The sequence below is a fragment of the Amblyomma americanum genome, unplaced genomic scaffold (assembly GCF_052857255.1).
Source record: "Amblyomma americanum isolate KBUSLIRL-KWMA unplaced genomic scaffold, ASM5285725v1 scaffold_12, whole genome shotgun sequence".
In the NCBI taxonomy this organism is placed as follows: Eukaryota; Metazoa; Arthropoda; class Arachnida; order Ixodida; family Ixodidae; genus Amblyomma; species Amblyomma americanum.
The window spans coordinates 508151-528718 of record NW_027526484.1 but is presented as its reverse complement, the minus strand read 5'-3'; the positions used below and the strand labels follow the sequence as shown (position 1 = coordinate 528718).

The 20568-nt window shown below is 45.1% G+C and overlaps 1 protein-coding gene across 1 annotated transcript in view; it reads right to left on the bottom strand.

The window, feature by feature from the left end:
• Positions 1-20568, bottom strand: part of LOC144111902 (nose resistant to fluoxetine protein 6-like) — a 122489-nt gene that overhangs the window by 29587 nt on the left and 72334 nt on the right. Inside the window, exons 6-11 of the mRNA XM_077644940.1 lie at positions 15020-15199; positions 14081-14174; positions 12084-12170; positions 11442-11613; positions 10062-10144; positions 5646-5768 (exon numbers count right to left, since the gene is read on the bottom strand). Of these exons, the coding sequence (XP_077501066.1) occupies positions 5646-5768; positions 10062-10144; positions 11442-11613; positions 12084-12170; positions 14081-14174; positions 15020-15199 (739 nt within the window). The remainder of the gene's footprint in view (positions 1-5645; positions 5769-10061; positions 10145-11441; positions 11614-12083; positions 12171-14080; positions 14175-15019; positions 15200-20568) is intronic.

The window sequence follows — 20568 nt, the reverse complement described above, 5'->3', positions numbered from 1 at the left end:
CCACAAAGTTAATAATTTTTGGCTTTTCCTGCTACGGTCATACTTATGCTGATAGCCGCAATGTGTATCTCTTTACAGCTTCGACGTATTGCGAGGTCATCGTGCAAAAGCTGGTCGAGGAATTTGCTTCAAGGGTCTGGAAAATATCTCTTTCACTACAAGTGTCATGAGTAGTTCCGATACGACTCGTGAATTCACTTGAGGACAGCCCCACAAATGACTTTGTGGGTGTCTTAGCCGTGCCACGTCAGCTTGCCAAGCTGCGTAGCCCGAGCGGAATACTCAGAACGGTAGAAAACTTGATAATAAATGGTGCTTCAATAAAATGTGTCTGGTAGAATTGTTTGAATCACTTAATTATTTTCAAGTCATACACTTCATCAAGTCAGCTTCCATATAATTTGAATGTCGCATGACTTACAACAAATCTCACATAACAGTAAAAAAGGTCCCACGTTATCAAAAAACATGAACGGGACCTCAAATTGCACCCGCCGCGGTGGCTCAGTGGTTAGGGCGCTCGACTACTGATCCGGAGTTCCCGCGTTCGAACCCGACCGCGGTGGCTGCGTTTTTATGGAGGAAAAACGCTAAAGCGCCCGTGTGCTGTGCGATGTCAGTGCACGTTAAAGATCCCCAGGTGGTAGAAATTATTTCGGAGCCCTCCACTACGGCACCTCTTCTTCCTTTCTTCTTTCATTCCCTCCTTTAGCCCATCCCTTACAGCGCGGTTCAGGTGTCCAACGATATATGAGACCGATACTGCGCCATTTCCTTTCCCCAAAAACCAATTATTATTATTATAAATTGCATGCGATAATTCATCACTGTTGTTGTTGGGAAATACAATGGTTTGCCATGTTGGAAATGCCTGTAGGCATCCACCCGATGCCAATAACAGAAAAACCACCATTCCTGCAAATGGGCCGTGCACAGGCCCATTGTTGGCAGTCAGAGTGGATGAACATCGGCCCATTACTGGCGAGAACGATGGGCCATGCTTAGAAAATGTAGTAATTTGCCCAAATGACAATGAAGCACCAATTTCGGAGCCAATTTTCGCCACTCTTTTCAATCGGCGGTCCATTATTGGCGTGCTGCTTGGGAAGTCTTGCAATGCATCAGCATCACACGCGTAACGGGATCTAGCCGGTGATAGCAGTGGAGAGGACCGCTAGTTAAGCACAATAAGTTAAGAGTTATAACGGAAGTCGTGTAATGCATCATTATCACACACGTAACGCGATCTGTTCAGCGGTAGCACTGGAGAGGACCTCATGCCAACCACAATAAGTTAAGAGGTACAACGGAAGTCTTGTAACGCATCAGCATCACACGCGTAAAACGACCTAGTAGGCGGCAGCAATGAAGAGGATCTCAAGCGAAGCACAGTAAGTTAAGAGGTACAATGGAAGTCGTGTAATGCATCAGCATTTAACGCGTAACGCGAACTAACAGGCTGTAGCAGTGGTGAGGACCTCACGCCAAGCACAATAAGAGATCCAACGGCAGTCGTGTAATGCATCCGCATCACACACTTAACGCGATCTTGACGGTGGTAGCAGTGGAGAGTACCTCAAACCGCGCACAATAAATTGTGAGGTAAAACGGAAGTCGTGGAATGCATCAGAATCCCACGCGCAACGAGATAAAATCGGCGGTACCAGTGGAGAGCACCGCAAATTAAGCAAAATAAACTAAGATGTACAACGGAAGTCTTTTAATGCATCAGCATCACACACGTAACACTGCATGTTCGGCGGTAGCAGTGGAGAGGACCTCAGACCAAGCACAGTAAGTTACGAGGTACAACGAAAGTCGTGTAATGCATCAGCAGTTCACGCGTAAAGCGACCTAGTAAGCTGTCGCAATGAAGAGAATCTCAAGCCAAACACAGTAAGTTAAGAGGTGTAATGGAAGTCGTGTAATGCATCAGCATCACACACGTAACGCAATCTAGCCGGTGGCAGCAGTGGGGAGTTCCTCAAACCGCGCACAATATCTGTTCGGTGGTAGCAGTGGAGAGGACCTCAAAACAAGCACAATAAGTTAAGGGTTATAACGGAAGTCGTGTAATGCATCATTATCACACACGTAACGCGATCTGTTCAGCGGTAGCACTGGAGAGGACCTCATGCCAACCACAATAAGTTAAGAGGTACAACGGAAGTCTTGTAACGCATCAGCATCACACGCGTAAAACGACCTAGTAGGCGGCAGCAATGAAGAGGATCTCAAGCGAAGCACAGTAAGTTAAGAGGTACAATGGAAGTCGTGTAATGCATCAGCATTTAACGCGTAACGCGAACTAACAGGCTGTAGCAGTGGTGAGGACCTCACGCCAAGCACAATAAGAGATCCAACGGCAGTCGTGTAATGCATCCGCATCACACACTTAACGCGATCTTGACGGTGGTAGCAATGGAGAGTACTTCAAACCGCGCACAATAAATTGTGAGGTAAAACGGAAGTCGTGGAATGCATCAGAATCCCACGCGCAACGAGATAAAATCGGCGGTACCAGTGGAGAGCACCGCAAATTAAGCAAAATAAACTAAGATGTACGACGGAAGTCTTTTAATGCATCAGCATCACACACGTAACACTGCATGTTCGGCGGTAGCAGTGGAGAGGACTTCAGACCAAGCACAGTAAGTTAAGAGGTACAACGAAAGTCGTGTAATGCATCAGCAGTTCACGCGTAAAGCGACCTAGTAAGCTGTCGCAGTGAAGAGAATCTCAAGCCAAACACAGTAAGTTAAGAGGTGTAATGGAAGTCGTGTAATGCATCAGCATCACACACGTGACGCAATCTAGCCGGTGGCAGCAGTGGGGAGTTCCTCAAGCAAAGCACAATAAATTAAGAGGTACAACGGAAGTCTTGTGATGCATCAGTATCACACACGTAACGCGATCTGTTCGGAGGTAGCAGTGGAGAGGTCCTCAAGCCAATCACAGTAACTTAGAAGGTACAATGGAAGTCGTGTAATGCATCAGCATTTCACGCGTAACGCGATCTAACCGGCGTTAGCAGTGGTGAGGACTTCACGCCATGCACAATAAGAGGTCCAACGGCAGTTGTGTAGTGCATCAGCATCACACACTTAACGCGATTTAGACGGTGGTAGCAGTGGAGAGTACCTCAAGCTACGCACAATAATTGATGAGGTATAACGGAAGTCGTGGAATTCATCAGCATCCCACTCGTAACGCAATCAAGTCGGCGGTAGCAGTGGGGAGGACCGCAAGTTAAGCAGAATAAGCTAAGATGTACAACGAAAGTCGTAATGCATTAGCATCACACGCGTTACGCGAGCTAGTAGGCGGTAGCAACAAAGAGGATTTCAAGCCAAGCACAGTAAGCTAGGAGGTACATCGGAAGTCTTGTAATGAATCAGCATCACACGCGTAACGCAGTCTAGCCGGTGGTCGCAGTGAAGAGCACCTCCCAAGCAGAATAAGTTGAGGTACAGCGGCAGCCGCGTTATGCTTTAGCACGACAAACTTAACGCGATCTTGCCGGCGGTAGCAGTAAAGAGACGTCAAGCCGAGTGCGATAAGTAGGAGGCACAACTGAAGTCGTGTAATAAACAGCATCACACAGGGAACGCGGTCCAGCCGGCGATATTGTTTCTTGCTGCGTGGTCCAAGTGTCCGCGTACAAAATAAGCTATCTGTGCCTCTTTCCTTTCCTACAAAACCAAGAGAATGTTTAGACCACGAACAAGATGAGATACCTTATTTGCAGTCTAAAACCTCTGCTGAAATTGAGAAAAGGGAAGACGCATAACTTGCTCACTTTTCCTGTGGACAACACAACAGCGCTGTGAGAGGAATATACGAACACCGGCTGAAAGCTTGTTTCCAGCTTGAGTTCATGTATTTCTCTCACAGCGCCATTGGGGCATCCAGCAGCAAAGTGAGCCAGTTATGCGCCTTTCGTTTCTTCAGTTCGAGCAGAATATTTAGACCTATTCTAGCACCGTCGACTAAATTGCGAATAAGGCTAAATTGATAACTAGACTGCCTAATTTGCTTCGTGCAAGCGGGTCCTGGGCTCTGACGGGAGGGAAGAACTGAAAGAGGCAGCCAATGATGCTGAACAACGCCCTGGATAAGGCACGAGTCCCAAGTCGAGAAAACGCTTTTTCGTCGCGTCCTGCAGTCAACCCGTTAGCAACGCAAGGCCAGTCCTCGTCGCAGTAGCCGCGTAATGAAGCGAAATGTGATAAAAATGACCTGCTCCTGTTCGTGTTGCCGGCCGTGCTTTCGATATAAGGTAAGCATGCGGTGAACTTGCTGTGTTTTCCCTGTTTTCCTGGGTAAGCCAGGTTTCACAGAAAACTTTATCTTCAATTTGTATAGATTTTTCTAGGGCTACGACGATGCGAGGCAGGGTTGTTTAAGTATAAACGCCTCCCGCAGTGATTTCAGAAAACATAAGGTGGTTGTTGTCGAGAACATTCTCCACAAACTACAACTGTGGTTTTGCGCTTTGATTTAGGAAGAAAGAAATCATGAAATTCTGTCCGGTGCAAAGATCACACTCGTTGCCAATATGGTGCCCCGAGCTAAACTTGCCCTTCAATGAATGCGAACTGACCGTTCAAGCAGAGTTTTTTTATGGAAAACAAAGAAGATGGACTGCAAGTTGGGCGTGTTGGTAACGATTAATATTTGATAAAAAGTTAGCAGCAATTTAGTTGAACTTTCAAAGGATAGCTCTAGCATAGTAAGCAAAGCTACTTGGCGATTATCTTCATGGAACACGCTCATTCATATAATGAACGTACACTCGGAATGTTTATACTGCACTTTGCATTTCAAGAAAAATGAGATAGCAATTTCACTGGCCTTGTTCATGGAGGTGACACAATGGCATGGCTCAAGAACATCTTCGCTGGTGAATGTTGTCAGCATTATGTCCCTCATTATGAGTCGGTAAAACATATCGGAACATGGAGTGCTTGAAGGCATTTCGTAAACATTCAGTTCTAGTTTCTTGGTTGCTGCTTCCATGCAGCCATGAACCGTGCTTCATCAAAGTATGCGCAGCAGACACACCACCTCGCAAGATGGTCACTACACATGCGACGGCACGTGCACGATCTAATGAAGGTTGCCACCGATTGGTTGCATTGTTTGACATGGGTTTCTTTTCTGCCAGAAGAACTGCATACCGTATAAAGTTATAAGACCCTGAGTGCAGTGCTCTATTTATCAACTGCAAAAAACAGATGCTAATTCAGATCCTCTTCTTGCGCTGCGTCCCCAAAGTTTTGATGATCAAGGGCCTGCGTTGCTGGTTAGTAAATATAATTCACATCAGACCTAGAGGAAGCAGGAGACAAGTTCAAAGTATATGCGCACGCTTGAAATTGCTTCCTGGCTCTGTGCCATGAGAAACATTGCATCGTCTGCCATCCTTGTTGCCTCGACTGAAAAACCGAGCAAATTGATTTAATATGACTAGTCAGCTTTCAAGGTTCTTTCAGAAGTAAAATTCTCGCGACTTACTATTATGGCAGTTTAAGTGAGACGAATTTTACTAGAGTATTTCAAACTCGGCCACCCAAAGAGGAATCGCAAAAGGTGGTGAGGTTTTGAGTACTTAAGGATGAAAGACGTAATGTAGATATACTTACGATAAAGACTCGGTGATTAGCACAATGAAAGGTGTCTTTCTGCTACCAGCGACTTGCCACATTGCTATTAAACATCCTACCAACGACACGAGGGCGAGCACACCAACAGTAACTTTCGGGCGGCTGAAAAAGATGCAGAAAAAATAAAAAAGGAACGAATAGTATAAGAGCGTGAATGGGCGCATAGGAAATCAAACGAAATGCAGAAATCACATATCAGTAACAAGCAGCGCGTTAAGGGGTTAAATTGTGTATAATTAATTGATTACCCGGCAAGAGGCATCCGGATGTTGTGTCTGTATCAAGCTGCACATGTCTCACAAAGTGAACGGAATGCATCTTGAAGTGCAGAGTAGCTAGGTAATGTAGCCCTTTAATCTGACTCTTTGAGTATTGTTGTATCGAATGAAATCTGCACCTCATGACTCGGCGAGCGCTCAGATGCTAGGCCAACAGACGAAAAAAATTACTGTGCACCGTATACCAGGCCGCCTTATAAGTGGGATCATGTTCGTTTGGATTGCCTCAGACGCACCGCAACACGGACAGTGACGCGGACTCTCAGCCTGTACCATAGGTAGATGAATAAGAGAGGACCCTCCTATAGACCCCAGCGGACCAATCGATTCTAGTGGACCTAATGGTTCATGAGAGCAACCCCACACTTCCTGTTTCGGTTTCACTAGCGCGAATTTCGGATTGCTCGTGTGGCGCTCAAATAGATTTTAATTTCGAATGGCTTGCGCTTACCCAGGCTTGCCTCTGGCCGCAGGTGGACAACGTCTCGTTTAATCCCTTCTGCAAATTTGGCCGTACCGAAATAATTTCAATGTAAGTTGTACAGAAAAGGTTGCCATAATGCAGGAAGGCATAGTCTCATAAATCAACAAATGCTCTTTATGTATAGCGCGCTTGTCTTCTGTTCGGAGCAAGTGGTCATTCAGCATGTAGTATTTATTACATAGACGGAGTGTCGACGAAACTGTTTTTTTCGGGGCAAAATAAAGAATGGGCACATAAAGACTAGACTCAAACCAAGACCAGTATGGTACAGAAAGGCTCTATACAAAGATAACTGCTTTCCTTAATACCAGCAAATCTGAAAGCATTAACAGTAAGAAAGAAGGACATGTAGTCAACACATCGCTAGTGCTTGCAGAAAAAAATACAAGCTAGACGTCCTCAAACGGTGATGCTTTGCAGCTGGCCAACAAAGTGAAAATAAACGGTGCTCCAACGTCGGCAGGCAGTTTGCCTCTCTTATGTACCGCCTTATCACAAGTTTAAAGTATTTTGTAATATTGTGTGCCTTGTCAATCATCGTCAGTGGTCCAGGTACCAAAAATACGAAAAGAACTGTAGTCCTCACTCCTCTGAAAAACCCTTTCAGGATTTGAAATAGGCGCCACGCCGCGCCTGCGCAAGAATACGGTATGCAATGCGTTTCACGACGCGCAGAACAATATATCCGCAATTGTCCGAGTAATAAAAAAGCCCAATGTTTCATGAATGCGCCAGACTTAGGCCTAAAACTGCACCACGTAATCAGTGCATGCTGCACTCATTTGTGTGCTGGCCCCTCATGCACCCCCATCCCACTCACGTTTGTAAACAAACCGCCCACAACTGGTGCTGCGCGTCTTGCGCCGTGTTTGAACAGCTAACTGCGATGTAAAAACCCAACAATAGCTTTTGCTCACTCTTTGTGTCGGTCTTTTCAGAAAGCATTTTCAGAAAGTCATTTGACCTTGAATTAACACACTGAATATCTGCAATCTAAACTGTCATGTGCTGTTGGTATCACTGCATGCACTCAATGCATCCTTCCTACGAAATATAACCTTAAGTTCCACATTGCTTTAGTGATATCTCTCTTCGAGTACTTCAGCATGGTGTAGTACAAATTTTTATACAGCAAATATGAGTCAGAAATGAGCCGCGGTACATAGCTCATGTACTCTATCGATAGTCCACTCAATACCTTTTCTTGATATATAAAACTCTTCTGTTCTTTTGTTAAAGAGCAACGGGTAGGCTGATGTTGAGCTCTAAAACTTTTTAAACATGGCAGTAATCTTATAGTACATCTTGCAGAACTACGCGAAAATTCGAGCGCTCGCCGGACCAGACAACAAGAAATGTGACTAGTTCTGACCCCTAGAACGTCCCACGGTGAACAATTTCTCTCTTTTCACGCTGGTTTTGCAGGGAAACAAGTTATGTCGTGGAGATATGGCCACTATTTTCGTGTTATCTCAACCTGAAAGAAGTCGGAACCACGTTAAGCGGGTGATTCACAGCCATAAGTCTCCTACTTCTCCTTTAAACAGGAACTAAAAGTGAATGGATTCTTTGAATTTTTTTACCTTAATGCATTAATAAAAATGACACACGCCAAAACGAAGGCTGGAAAAATTTTCCGAAAGGAAAATTATTTCGAAGGTGAAGAACTGATGAGGGTGGACGCACTTTGCATGTTATCTGCCAATAGGAGGCAAATTCCTGCGAAAGACCCCTTCAGTCTCATAAATTTTCTTCTGAGGAGCTTTGCGACATCATCAGGTATCCATTTATGCCTTGAGATTGAAAACTACCTAGGATACCAATAAATTCAGGAAAAAGAGAAGATCAGAGTTTTGGGGCTGTGATTGCAACGCAATCTGAGAGCACATTTTACAATCAACACTCTCAAGGACACGGTCAGAAAATACCAAGAATGATTAGAAGGATAACCTCGCATCTGAAAGGGATGAGGAAGGAAGACACCCTCCGCATAGTCCAAGCCCTATTCGTAAACTGGATTACCTATGGGCTCTCATATCAAGAGATTAGAATCGTTGATAGAAGGGCCATTAATGCCGTGTTAAGAGGAGCCTATAAAAGTGTCTTAAACATCCCAGCAACGACAACGACGGAACGTCTTTTGGAACTCGGAGTACGCAACACCTTCGAGGAGCTGAGGGAGGTGGTTCTGTAGGGTTAAAAAACGCTGACCCACAACACAAGCGGGTAGGAATATCCTGACGAGACTGGGGCTATGGCAGGCAATACGAACTAGTGAGAGAAAGTTTCAAATTCTGATACCTGTAAGAGAGAAGGTCTATATAAACCCGATACCCCGACACATGCACTAAGAGCGGCATTAGGGTAGGAGGAGAGTCAGAGTCAAAGCACTGGCAAAAAATATCAAAAGACCCGGAAGAGTATACGTGTACATCGGGACCTAAGGCGAGTCAGGCAGGCTCGCGATTGCTGCGGTCGACAAAGGGAAGAGGCTAATCATTAGGGATTCATTCTATGTCAACGACCCTGCGGAAGCAGAATCACTGGCCATAGCAATCATTATCAGGGCTCAAGACCGACAGGGCAAGTCATCGTACGTCGTGACGGACTCCCAACAAGCCTGCAGGGACTACCTTGCTGGAAAACTTCACCGAAGTGCTAGCACAGTATTAAGTACACTCTAAAACTCGCACAGAATAACATGGATACCAGGCCATCAAGGCCTAGCCAGAAACCAGGGACCGAACGATCTAGCCCGCGCTCTCAAAAACCAGAAAGATCCCCATCCCTACCCCACCCCTCTCTTAGGACCGTATTGTGACAGGCTAGAACGCTTTATACTAGAAATATGACATTTCTCAACGCCACACAAACTGTCCTCCTTAGATTCCATTGACTGGACGAGAATACAAACCAATAGATATCCAAGTGCGCATATTTTACACATCAGACCCACACAATAACCAAGTTACTGTCCTTGGTGCGGAGCAAGTTCCACGCTCTCCCATAAATTTGGGAATGCCAGGACAAACCGGAGAAAAGACAAATATTGCCCCACCCGACACACGAGCAGTGGATGAAGCCCTCACAAGCGAGAACCTGGACCAGCAAGCCTGGATAATGAAGCTAGTCCACAAGTCAGCTGCCGCCAGCATAACCCTGGACTAGGGGCCCCGAACACCCGGCTTCTACGAATTAATCACCTAAATAAATGTTTTTCCCCTCTTTCTCTCTACATGCAAAAGTTGGTCACTGAAGCACTGCACAAGCGTACGAAAGCGGGGAAAATTTCTTATTCCCGGTAGATCATCGCGCCTAAGTGGCAAATAGCGCTGATTCTGTTTAAGAGCGTGACATGCGTTTGGGTGCATTTCAGCTGGCGGCCACTGGCGCCGCTGCAGCCGCTAGTTTTACATGAGATGGATGGTTATCACGCTGCCTGAGCCACCCTCGAGGCGCGTAATATGAGGTTAATTAGGGCCGTGAGTTCTGTTCACCCAACATATTTGCTCACTTACAGATAGTAGACACAAGAGTGCGGAGGCAGAAGTCGTGCTGAGGTTGGCTCGCTGAAGTCTGCTGTCTGAGGAAATAACGTTTAAAACATTAAAAATATGCAGATTCGGCACTTACTTTTTCAACAGCAGTAGTATCGGCAGGGTAACAAGGAAGAACTGGAAGTCGACCAAGAGGTACCAGAAATGACCAAACACGGGCTGCGGATAAGAATGTAGCGGGTAATGGCATGTTCATTTTGTTCTGTTTTTCCGTCACAAAAGGCGCACCTCACTAGTGGATTGCATTTGAGGAGTAAAGTTTGGGATTTGGGGTGAATATTTGCTGTCATCATCATACTAATATTCTGCAGTGAAGAGAGGGAAACAGTACCGCCGAAAACACACACACACAGCAGAAGAGCGACAAAGGACAAGCGTTTACTTCATCTGACTTTATTCTTTGAAAAGCGACAAAATATACACAAAATCTAGACATGCGCTGAAAGAAATCTCATGCGCGATCAACAAAACCGGTCAAGATATGTAATTTCGGCTTTAAACAGGTTCACAGATGTATCGTTGACACAACCTTTTCATCTTTTCCTTATTTGGTACGCCTCTAAAACCTCCCGTGCCATACTATCACCGCTAATGCCCAGAGTCTTTATCACATCAAGTCGTGGTTCACACTTTTTGCATTGCTCGCAATTTTTCCCCGCCGTATGTTCAGAGTTCAAGGTGTGTCACTGTCACCGAGCGGCTTAATATTAGGCACGGGAAAATTGTGAGGAATGCAAAAAGTATGAACCACGACATGATAAGATAAAGATTCTAGGCAGGAGTGGTGATAGTAAGGCACGAGAGGTTTCAGAGGCGTACCACATAAGAAAAAGAGGAAAAGGTTGTGGCAGCGATAGATCTGTGAACCTGTTCAAAGCCGAGATTACATATCGTGAACGGTTTTGTTGATCGCGCATGGGATATCTTTCTGCGCATGCCAAGATTTTCTGTGTATTTGTTCGCTTTTCAAAGAATGAAGTCAGATGAAGTAAGATCTTGTCCTACGTCGTTCTTCTGCTGTATCTGTGTTTTTCGGCGCTACTGTTTTCCTTTCTCGAGTACAATGAACCGTCTAGAACCAAATAGAAGTTCTTTTAATCTATATACAGTGGAGAGAGGAGCTGCGATTGATATTAATAAGATAGTTGTGTGGGAGCCACGGGGTTGGGCAGCCAGCAGCTTCAAGTAGATGCCACAACACTTTGGAGGATGACAATACCTTCTTTCTTACCTTTATTCCTAATCAGGGACAAATAGAGCCATGCTTTGTGATCAACTAACGCTTCATCATTCTGGGTTCCTAACATAAAAACAAAGAGACAGAAGTCATCGCATTTCTATTTCGTGACAGACACGCATATCTGCCACTGTGCACTCGGAAAGCGAATGCAACAAACATAGCATAAGCATAAATAATATGCGTCCTAATAACTTCTCACTCTGTCAAGATCCTTACAGCAATCGCGTCCTTTTTAAAAGCATAGTTCTGCACTTGTAGCAGTATAGCCAGCCACTGTCTCCGGAAGTCTTCGTCGATCTTGTCAAAGAATGCTTTGGAGTCCGGTCCGGAGGCGATGAGAGGCAGCAGTTGCAGACACATGAGCAGGAAGAACACTGGGACCATGGTTCTGAAAGATTAGGCTGTACTGAGCTGCATGCATTGGGCGAGGCCCTTGCGTATCACGGTCTAGCTAGAGGGTGATAGGAAAGAGAGTTTACCTGTCGTGATGTCCCACACCGAAGGTGCTTTGGAGAATTAAGGCAATGTACTTGAGCACTGATAATCAATCATTAAATTCATTGAGCCAAATAACTATTCCGTGCACAAGACAAAGAATGCTGACTAAAAAAATAAACTGTGTGTGGCTTTCCATGTTTCCTTACGAACATTTCTTACAAGCATCGTTTTCAATCACTACCTTACATATTGAAGTCCAGGCAATAACACCAGTTGTTGCGGGTTGTTTAGAGCCAAACATCAATTTAATGCAAAAAATTAGCAGCGATCCGGGAAGTAATCTGCAGAACTCCTCATTATAATGTGCTGCATGCTCGAGTGTTACATATCTAGTGTTACATATTTCTATTCAAAACATACCTGAATAATCTTCTCAAAACAGCAAAAAGAAAAACCACAACTCCAGTCCTCTTCTGCTTCCATACGATCGAAGCTAGAAGATATCCACTGTAACAGGCCGAGAAATGAATAAGCGCGACGAAATCGCACATACTTCTTACTGGGGGAAGTAAGAAATATAGGTGTTGTTTCAAGTCGTGTAAAGCCTTATCGCGCATCGCAGCACGGGCTGTAGACGGCGAGCCGTTCACTCTCAGTAATTAAAGGGGATGTTTAGAAACGATGATTCACTTCTTACGAAGCGTGGGTTCCTTACAGGAAACATGATTCTAGTATTAAGTAGAATAGACAGCTCAACACAACGCAGCCCAGAAACAAATTCGGCTGGCCTTCCTTCTGAATATTTAGTGCGAAATTCATTTTCACTACTTTTATTCGTGATGTATTGATGGTAATTACCTGCAGATTATGTGGACACATAACTTTATTTACCTGACCGAGTAAGCTTTCGCAAAGCTACTGCCGACTCTTGCATGGATCAGAGAAAATGAAACAAAATTCTCGCGGCCTTTTCTTCGGGCTCAATTTTCGCACACAGGTGGAATTTGGCGGTCAATTTTGTTTTACATTACATTTGGATGGTTTATTTGCGTTATTCGGTAAAAATTAATCGAAAATCGCCTTTATTTGCTGCTGGGGCAGACCAAAACAGAAAGCTTTCGCAGCAATGATGCCAGTAGCGCCATCACGGGCTCTCCGGACGAATGAGGACTCTACCGAGGTTGCAGAAAAACACATGAAAGGAAGGCTAAGTGCTGGGAGTGGCGCGGTGGGGCAGTCACAGGCAATGATTTCTGTGCCAAATTTTGTTGCAGTATTTGAGAAAGCACTTTCAAACCAAGCACAAAACCACTTTCTCCCCATTTTTTTTCCCTGCAGCTTCACCTGTGGCTAAAAGCAGAGCAACCGTTCCTCCGGTGGGCGCAGATGGCGCTAACGGTGCCATTGCTGCGAACGCTTGGTGTTTTGGTCCGCATACTATGGAGAGTTTTGATTAATTCCGTCCGAATCAGGCAAGTATCCAACCCAGACGTATACATAAGAACAAACGTGAGCACCAAATTCCACCTGTGAGCGAAATTTGAGTCCGAACAAGCGGATGGTTGGTGCGAGGGATTTTTTTTCGATTTTCTCTGAACGCAACCGTCAAATGAGAGGCGAGTAGCCATCCTTCACAGAGATTTAAATAATGTTCATTCTGCGTAAAAGACGCAATTTCCACTGTTTCTCGTTTCAGCAATTGACGCCCCCAAGCGAACTTTATTTTGAATGTCAGTGGAAGTGCACTAAAGGGGAAGTGCATTATTTCTTTACGGTCGTTGTGATTAACTGGTTAAATTAAGAGACGAGCTCTCTAAGTGCTGAAAATGAGACATGCTTTATTTAAAACAACTGCGTAGTCGCTCTAGCGGCCGCAGTCTTGTTGTACGCAACAGGTTCGCGCCAGGCAGAGAAAAACCGTTCAGAACGATGGAATTTTCAAAGACGCTGCGTCTGCTGAGTTTATTTTCATTGACATAAAATTTTTTCCTTAAACCTTCACGCACATGTGACCTGCATTACAGAGTTTATAGTTTAAATTACTCGTGTGGAGCGTAGAATACATACTTGTCTGCCCTTGGCCCTCTCACCAACAATCCTCTTTCATTTCACTGCTGCCAACCGTATCAGATTTTCAATCCCACCTGTTCACATCTATTGCCAAGGTTAAATTTCATACACATTGGGTTCTTGTGACTTGTTTAACACCTTGCGTCAGGTGCCTCAAGCCTCCTGAATCCCGTGCGTCGTGTTTTCTTCTCTCGAACGTCAGTAAAGTGTTTACACTGCTTGGCGCTCTAACAACGTCGTGTATGACTTAACTGTAATAATGTTACTGTCGGTGTTTCGTGTCGCACACACCTCGGGCTTGTGAGTGTTTAAGGTGATGAGGGAATGGATGAATTAATGCTACGCACCTTAGGAAGAAGAAACTGTCAACGCCAATGAATCCAGCTGTTAGGATAATGTTTTGCCACTGATCAACGTATATTATCATGTTCATCATTCGGGCTGCAAGGAGAAATATGCAGAGTGTAATTTTTAACACATACCCAGCTCCGAGGAATTGTTCATAAAAAGCCCAATCTTAGCAGACTCCAAAATTTTGTACGAAGTATAGCAGCCATATGCCGCTTGAACCACGTTTCAAAGATTACTCCGTCACGTTTTTTAGACCGAAGAGCCCACACAAATCTCGGCCGCTGTGGCTAGCTCTTTACTTTTAAAACACATGGTGCAGTTTGGCGTAAGTGTGTAGATTTCATGGCGCTTAAATTTTTTTCTATCTAAGTTTGTTTATATCAAGTAATCGATAGGAACTAGACATTGGGCAACATGAGCATGTGCCACGTGGCCTAGATTTTGGGTTGTGGTCAGGAAGTAACCAAACCGACACAATTAGAAATCTGTTATCTGGGCGCACCAGCACTGGCGGATGCAATTCGCTCTTAAGCATCCTTAAAAACTCCGGAACAGGCAATCCCGATTATGATACAACGCTGGCATGTCTAAATGATCGGATGCGAAAGAGGACGTGTTTTGCTTGTTTTAACGTGAGAACAGTAACTCATGCACACTACGTTATCCTCGCAAGCCACAGCCGAAGCCTGTAATTCTGATTCCAAAAACGCAATATTACTTGCTCTTTCATTCAGACCGGGAAATAGTCACCGTGTTTTTTAGCCTACAAAATGTGAGTGCACTTCGGTGGCCACCTAACTCTATCATCACCTTATCTGTGCTTTTGTAAGCTTAGGTGGACATGTATGGTTATTGTCAATTCTAGTTTCTCTTGTCTCATGGACTCATGCACAAAAATAATTGACGGGAATAAGTTGTCCCATGGACTCACGTACACCATACATCAGACGGAGAACAGTAGCAGTGTCCCATCACAACCCAGACAATGCTGAAGAAGCGGATGCCATGCAGGAACCTCAGGCTGCAGGCGTCAGAGCTCTTGTCCCGTGCAATGTGAAGCATCATTCTTGTATTCGACGCGACAGAAAAGGATTTCAAAACTGATAGCAAGGCGCCTGCAAACAAAAAAATTATAGCGTCGCGTGAGTCTTTCTTTTGTAAACTGCGATACATACGCTGGCGAGCTTGTGTATACCATGTGTTTTGTAGCGATAGCTATATTGCGGTAGCACTTTGAGCCTTCAGCGTGGCGGCGCCGTGGCGGTGGCTGTGCCGCCACGCTGTCACGTGGTGTGGAGCAGCTGCCGGCGGCGCGGATTCGTGGCAGATCACGTGGTTGATCACGTGACAAGCCACGTGGTGCAGAGCAGTTGCTGCTGCAGGCGGCGCGGTGCGCCGGCGAAACCGAGCTGCTACAGCTATGCGCATGCGCTATGTCAAGTGGGACGCAAATGAAGGAACGCCTTGCGAAACTGAGCGGCGAAAGACTGACATTGCAATTCAACTGAGCACGTTCCACTCGGCCAGCTGTTGCTATCGCGTCACTCCAGGTTTAACCAGAGCTAAACCACCGGCAATTTTTTTGCGTGTATTGTGCGTTTTTACTTGTTTTACCACCGTCAAAATCATTCACGACCGCATCCATTGAGGCTCGCTGTCTCAACCCAGGTATATTGAATATTGAGGCGAAAGCCTTTAATGGCTCATACTCGCGGTGTCCGTCCGTCTGTTCGTAACTCTGTTCAACTCGATAAGAAAAAAAATCTTTGTGCCCGATGGGATTCGAACTATGATCATTCCTTTCCGCAGCTGAGACTGCGAACGACTAGGCTACTTTCTGCCAACGCCTATGTCGTTCTCCTTGTCTAGGACGCTGGAGAGTGTTTGCAGAAAGGTGCCGAAACAGACGGATACCTCCCAAACGCCCTCCTGTGTCTCCAGCATTTAAGATTCACAAAAAAATGTGTACTTATCAACGTCATAACCACACATCAGTGGCACAAGGAGTAGCACCGCGCTAAAGACTTTCGCCTCACCACACTTTAGGTCAATAAAGTGTCCCCATGACTTTTGCTTTCTGCTCCATTATTTAGTTAGACGGGATTCTCATGGATTACGGCGAGCAAATGGCGTTGTCTGGTAGTTAATGGAAATATCACTTTACACACTGATTTCTAGTCCTAACTTTTAATGTTTTCTTTAGGTGGAACAGACGCATTGTTCCAGTATGCGACCTATGGCGGGGAACTCGTAAAACCACGGTTATTTTGTCACGTAGTAACGAGAGTCCTGCAGTCAGGAAGGCAGCGAAAATGGCTTCCTAAAGAAAATGTTTATTGGGTTGCCCGGCGCCGACAAAAAGCTTAATAACTCGGCAGCGACGATAGGAACAACTGTGTTCGGCTGTCGTCGAGCAAAATGCATGCCGCTCTTGTCCTCGCTACTTTTAAAGCTGCCTAGGATTCATCAAGACAAGTTGACAAAGGAACTACAACAATCTTGATCGATGTAGAAGCGGTTGCGTGTGGCCGCGATTATTGGAGATAAGTCTGGTCGCATCTGGAGTCACAGGCAAATCATAGATTCGAGTTCTGGTGGTTCACAGTGTAAACAAATATCACAACCCTATCGGAAAACGCAGTGTGTTCCAGTATATTTCTGACGCTGACAATACAGGTCCACGCTTGCATTGCACTTGGATACGTTTGGCCGCACTTGTATTGAACTGGTTTTCACTGTTCCGTGCAGGGCCGCACTGCGATAAGCTGACACCTACTGGCCGCTCAATTGTCCCCGCGTTCCACAGTGCGAAGCTACGCTTGTGACGCTGTTTCTTTACTTCGCGCAGTTTGGCTCTGGTACACTGCCCGTGTCGGCACGCTGAGAACGCTGTCAGATGGAGGCACTGGTTGGACCGGCCCGCTACGAGCACAAGACGCTCGCGAGTTTTAAAAATCCTCCTGTCTCAAGTGTTCGCTCATTTGCGGCGAAACGATATGCGGTGCTATATAACCGGTTAGACTAGCGTTTGTAATGTTAGTTCGGCAGCGTGCCATGCGATCCCAGAACCGTTTGCACCGCGATCGACGAAACGAAAGCCGTGTTTCCCCCGAAGGGCGCGATGTATCGTCTGCTTGAGCTGGAGCGCTTCGAATAGGTGCAGAAGATTCCGGAATATCATGCGCTGCGTGACCAGCTAAGTGCCGTTGCCGAACCTGCTAACAATACTTAAGATAGCAACACGCGAGCTACCGCCGTGTGCAGTTTCACCGCAAACGAGCCAGTGGTTGAGTTGGGAGGATATGTTTAAAAGCCGCTACGATCAAGATTCTTGGAAACAGCCGATCAAATTCTGGTTGGTACGTACGTTATGTCCATATATGTATAGGCTCTGCGGTGAATTAAGTCGTCCGAGAGCCCAGCAGAAACTCTCAAATGAAAACGATCGAGGCAGCAAGCTAGAATTCGTGTTCAAATACGCTCGGTTGCCCGCGTATAAAGCGCTGAATATCGTTTAATAGCAACGAGTGGTATCAATTATAAATCCAAAGAGATGTCTATGGATTTTCCTGACAGGAGAAACGCCGTGTAGAATGATTTGCTTTACCACCGTTAACGCAATATATGCCTAACAGGGACTCAAGGCGCGAGTGCCATTATAGAATTCTTACTCAACTTACGATCAACCGGAGCTAGCTCATACAGTCACCATCAAAAGTCCGGAGCCTCCGTACGTATCAGCGGTACTAACAAATCCAGAGAAAATTCTAAAACAAACAAGAAATAAAGCCAGCAGCAAGACGACAGCTTCCCCTGAGTTGTGCAGCAGATCGAGTGTAAACACTTGTAATTTTTTTTTCGACTGCCGGTGGTTCCTTAACGTACGATGACATCGCACAAAAACACCTATGGACGCCAGCTGCTTCTCTGGTAGCTCCGTCACGCCGCCGCGGTGGCTCAGCGGCTTTGGCGTTCGACTGCTGATCCCAAGATCGCGGTGCATTAGATGGAGTGAATGAAGGCAAACAAGAGGACTGGGCACATTCTTGTGTATAGAGGAGAAGCACTGACGGGTCGCACGATAACACGTGGGTGTTTACTGCATCTCTTCTTCGTCGAAAAGAGGCCGCCGCGGACGGGATTTTATCCTGCGTCCTTATTTGGGATCAGAAGCCAACGCAAGAGCGACTGGGCCAATATACTTAGAAAGAACACCAAGTCAGACAAATCATACAAATAATATAAACATTAGTGTGCATGATCAAGATGTAAACAGGGACTGCATACTTGCTCATTATCTCATGACAGCCTCAGATAAAATGCTCCGTGGCCGGAAAATCTGCAATACTGAGGAATATAAATGACACAGTATATATGGACCCCATTTCTTCATCATTGAAAATAGCCAAATGTGTGTTGCTTTGAAGAGGAGAAACTGCGATATATTGTGCCCAGTAAAACACTGAAAAGAGAGCTCTTATTTCCCTCCAACCGTCTAAACAGTTCAATTGTTTGGCATATGTCTAGAATCAGGAGAAATAAGCTCAGTGGTCAAGGTAATTTTTACAGGCTGCAGCTATTCATTTTCGGTAGAAACAGCACGAACGGACGAAGGACCGAGAACGAGAAAGCACACATACAAGCGCTGACTCGCAACTACATTTTTATTCCGAAAAAACATTTATAACTCACAATCACATGACCTAAAATGTTCCAGTGCACATACCCCGAGTACTATCTTAGGGCCACATCATAGGTCAATGGCTAAAAACCGCTACACCCCGATAGGAGGACAGCCGAGACAACGTAAAAAACATGAAAAAACCAAAGAACACTGAAACAAATCACGTGTTGTTCAAGAAAGCAATCTCTTTGCTGACTAGCAATAACGATAGCTGACTAACGCATTCATCTTGTCTCTTTGGATTATGGTATGCTTCAATTAACTCCCTTGTTGTCTTCTCTTTATAGCGGAATAAAATGCACGCGTGTGCTACTAAAGGTCGGCGCACTTTCCCGTTTTCCTTCCCGCAATCCTGGCAGTGCTCCTTTAGGTGAGAATAGGTTGACTCCGAAAGTGATCAGCGGTGTTCCCTAAGCCGGATATTAACAAAGCACCCGGTCTGACCGATATAAAGTTTAATGCATGGAAGAGAAAGCTCATACACAAATGAGGAAACAGAATCTACACATGCGGACCTTTTCGATACTGGACAATGAAAGGGGCTGTTTCTAGGTACGTTGTCATGTTGGTTCCTTATCATACGGCAAAGCCCCCCCCCCCCCCCCCCCCCAACTTGTGTGGCGCAGAAAACACTATGTGTACATCAAACTGTCCCGCAGCCTTTTTAAGATTATGAGCCCTTGAGTGTACATATCGAATAACTGCATCTTTCCTATTTTTTCTGTATAATGTTCCTTATCAAAAAGTTTCTCTCGCAGTCCCTCACTATGCAAGCTACAGCTTCATTATGTGCCATGCTATGAAATACAGCCAGTCCAGCTTCTTTTCCGCAACCTCCATTGCTATTGCTAACTGGTTTGCCGAGAAACAACAGTATGAAAAAACAGGCAGCACACATGTGAGTAATTTTTAAGTGAATGCAATATACTGACTTTGAATTTAACTTCTGTAAAATGAATAATGGCTAGGTGTTCATGTGGATTTATAATAACGACATAGATTTCAGTATAACATAAATTACCTTATGTTTTAGTAGTCAGTAAGTAGTTGGAGAAAGGTATTCACTTTGGCATATAACTCAGATTCCAGTTCTTCGTTATATATAGATGATGACAATTATATCATGATCACTCAGGAGGAAGTGTCAAGTCCTCGTTGGATAGAGCTAGTGAGCTGTGACAGAAACTGTGTTGTTATCCAGAAATGTTTATTCTAGGGCGCAATCTGAGGGAGCAGTGAATTTTGACGATACACTGTGAAATGCGTTCAAATTAGGCCTCTGCTGTATTGAGGTGCCAGAGGCCACTCTTTTCATTCTAAGTTTTCTACTTTGCTTCTCTCAAAACTATCACATTCCGCAACTATTCCTTTGTCATCAACTGTGAAAAAATGCTTGAACACATCTTTGTGCCCACAATAAAAAACGTGTTCTGCTCTTCGGCAGAAACCAGATCAAGAAACCCCCTGCCACGACATCAACGTGCATATAGGCAGGAAAGATAATATTTCTGGCATCAGCAAGCATGCCGTTATAATTCCTTTCATGCCCTTTATCTGGCACTAATGTGCAATTTGTAATCACTAAGGAAATGAAGTACTCTGGTTAGCTTTTGCGTGCTGGTTTTGAATGGCGTGTAGTTAATGCTCTGAAGCACAATTTTCCCAAATCTAAAATCAAAACGCTCAACCACAGCTGCCACTGCTATAAAACTCTAGCACAAGACCTTTCCTTTCCCAAATGAGAGCACAAGCGTTGACAATCAGGATTCAAACATGCATGCAGCATGAGTAGATTAAGCA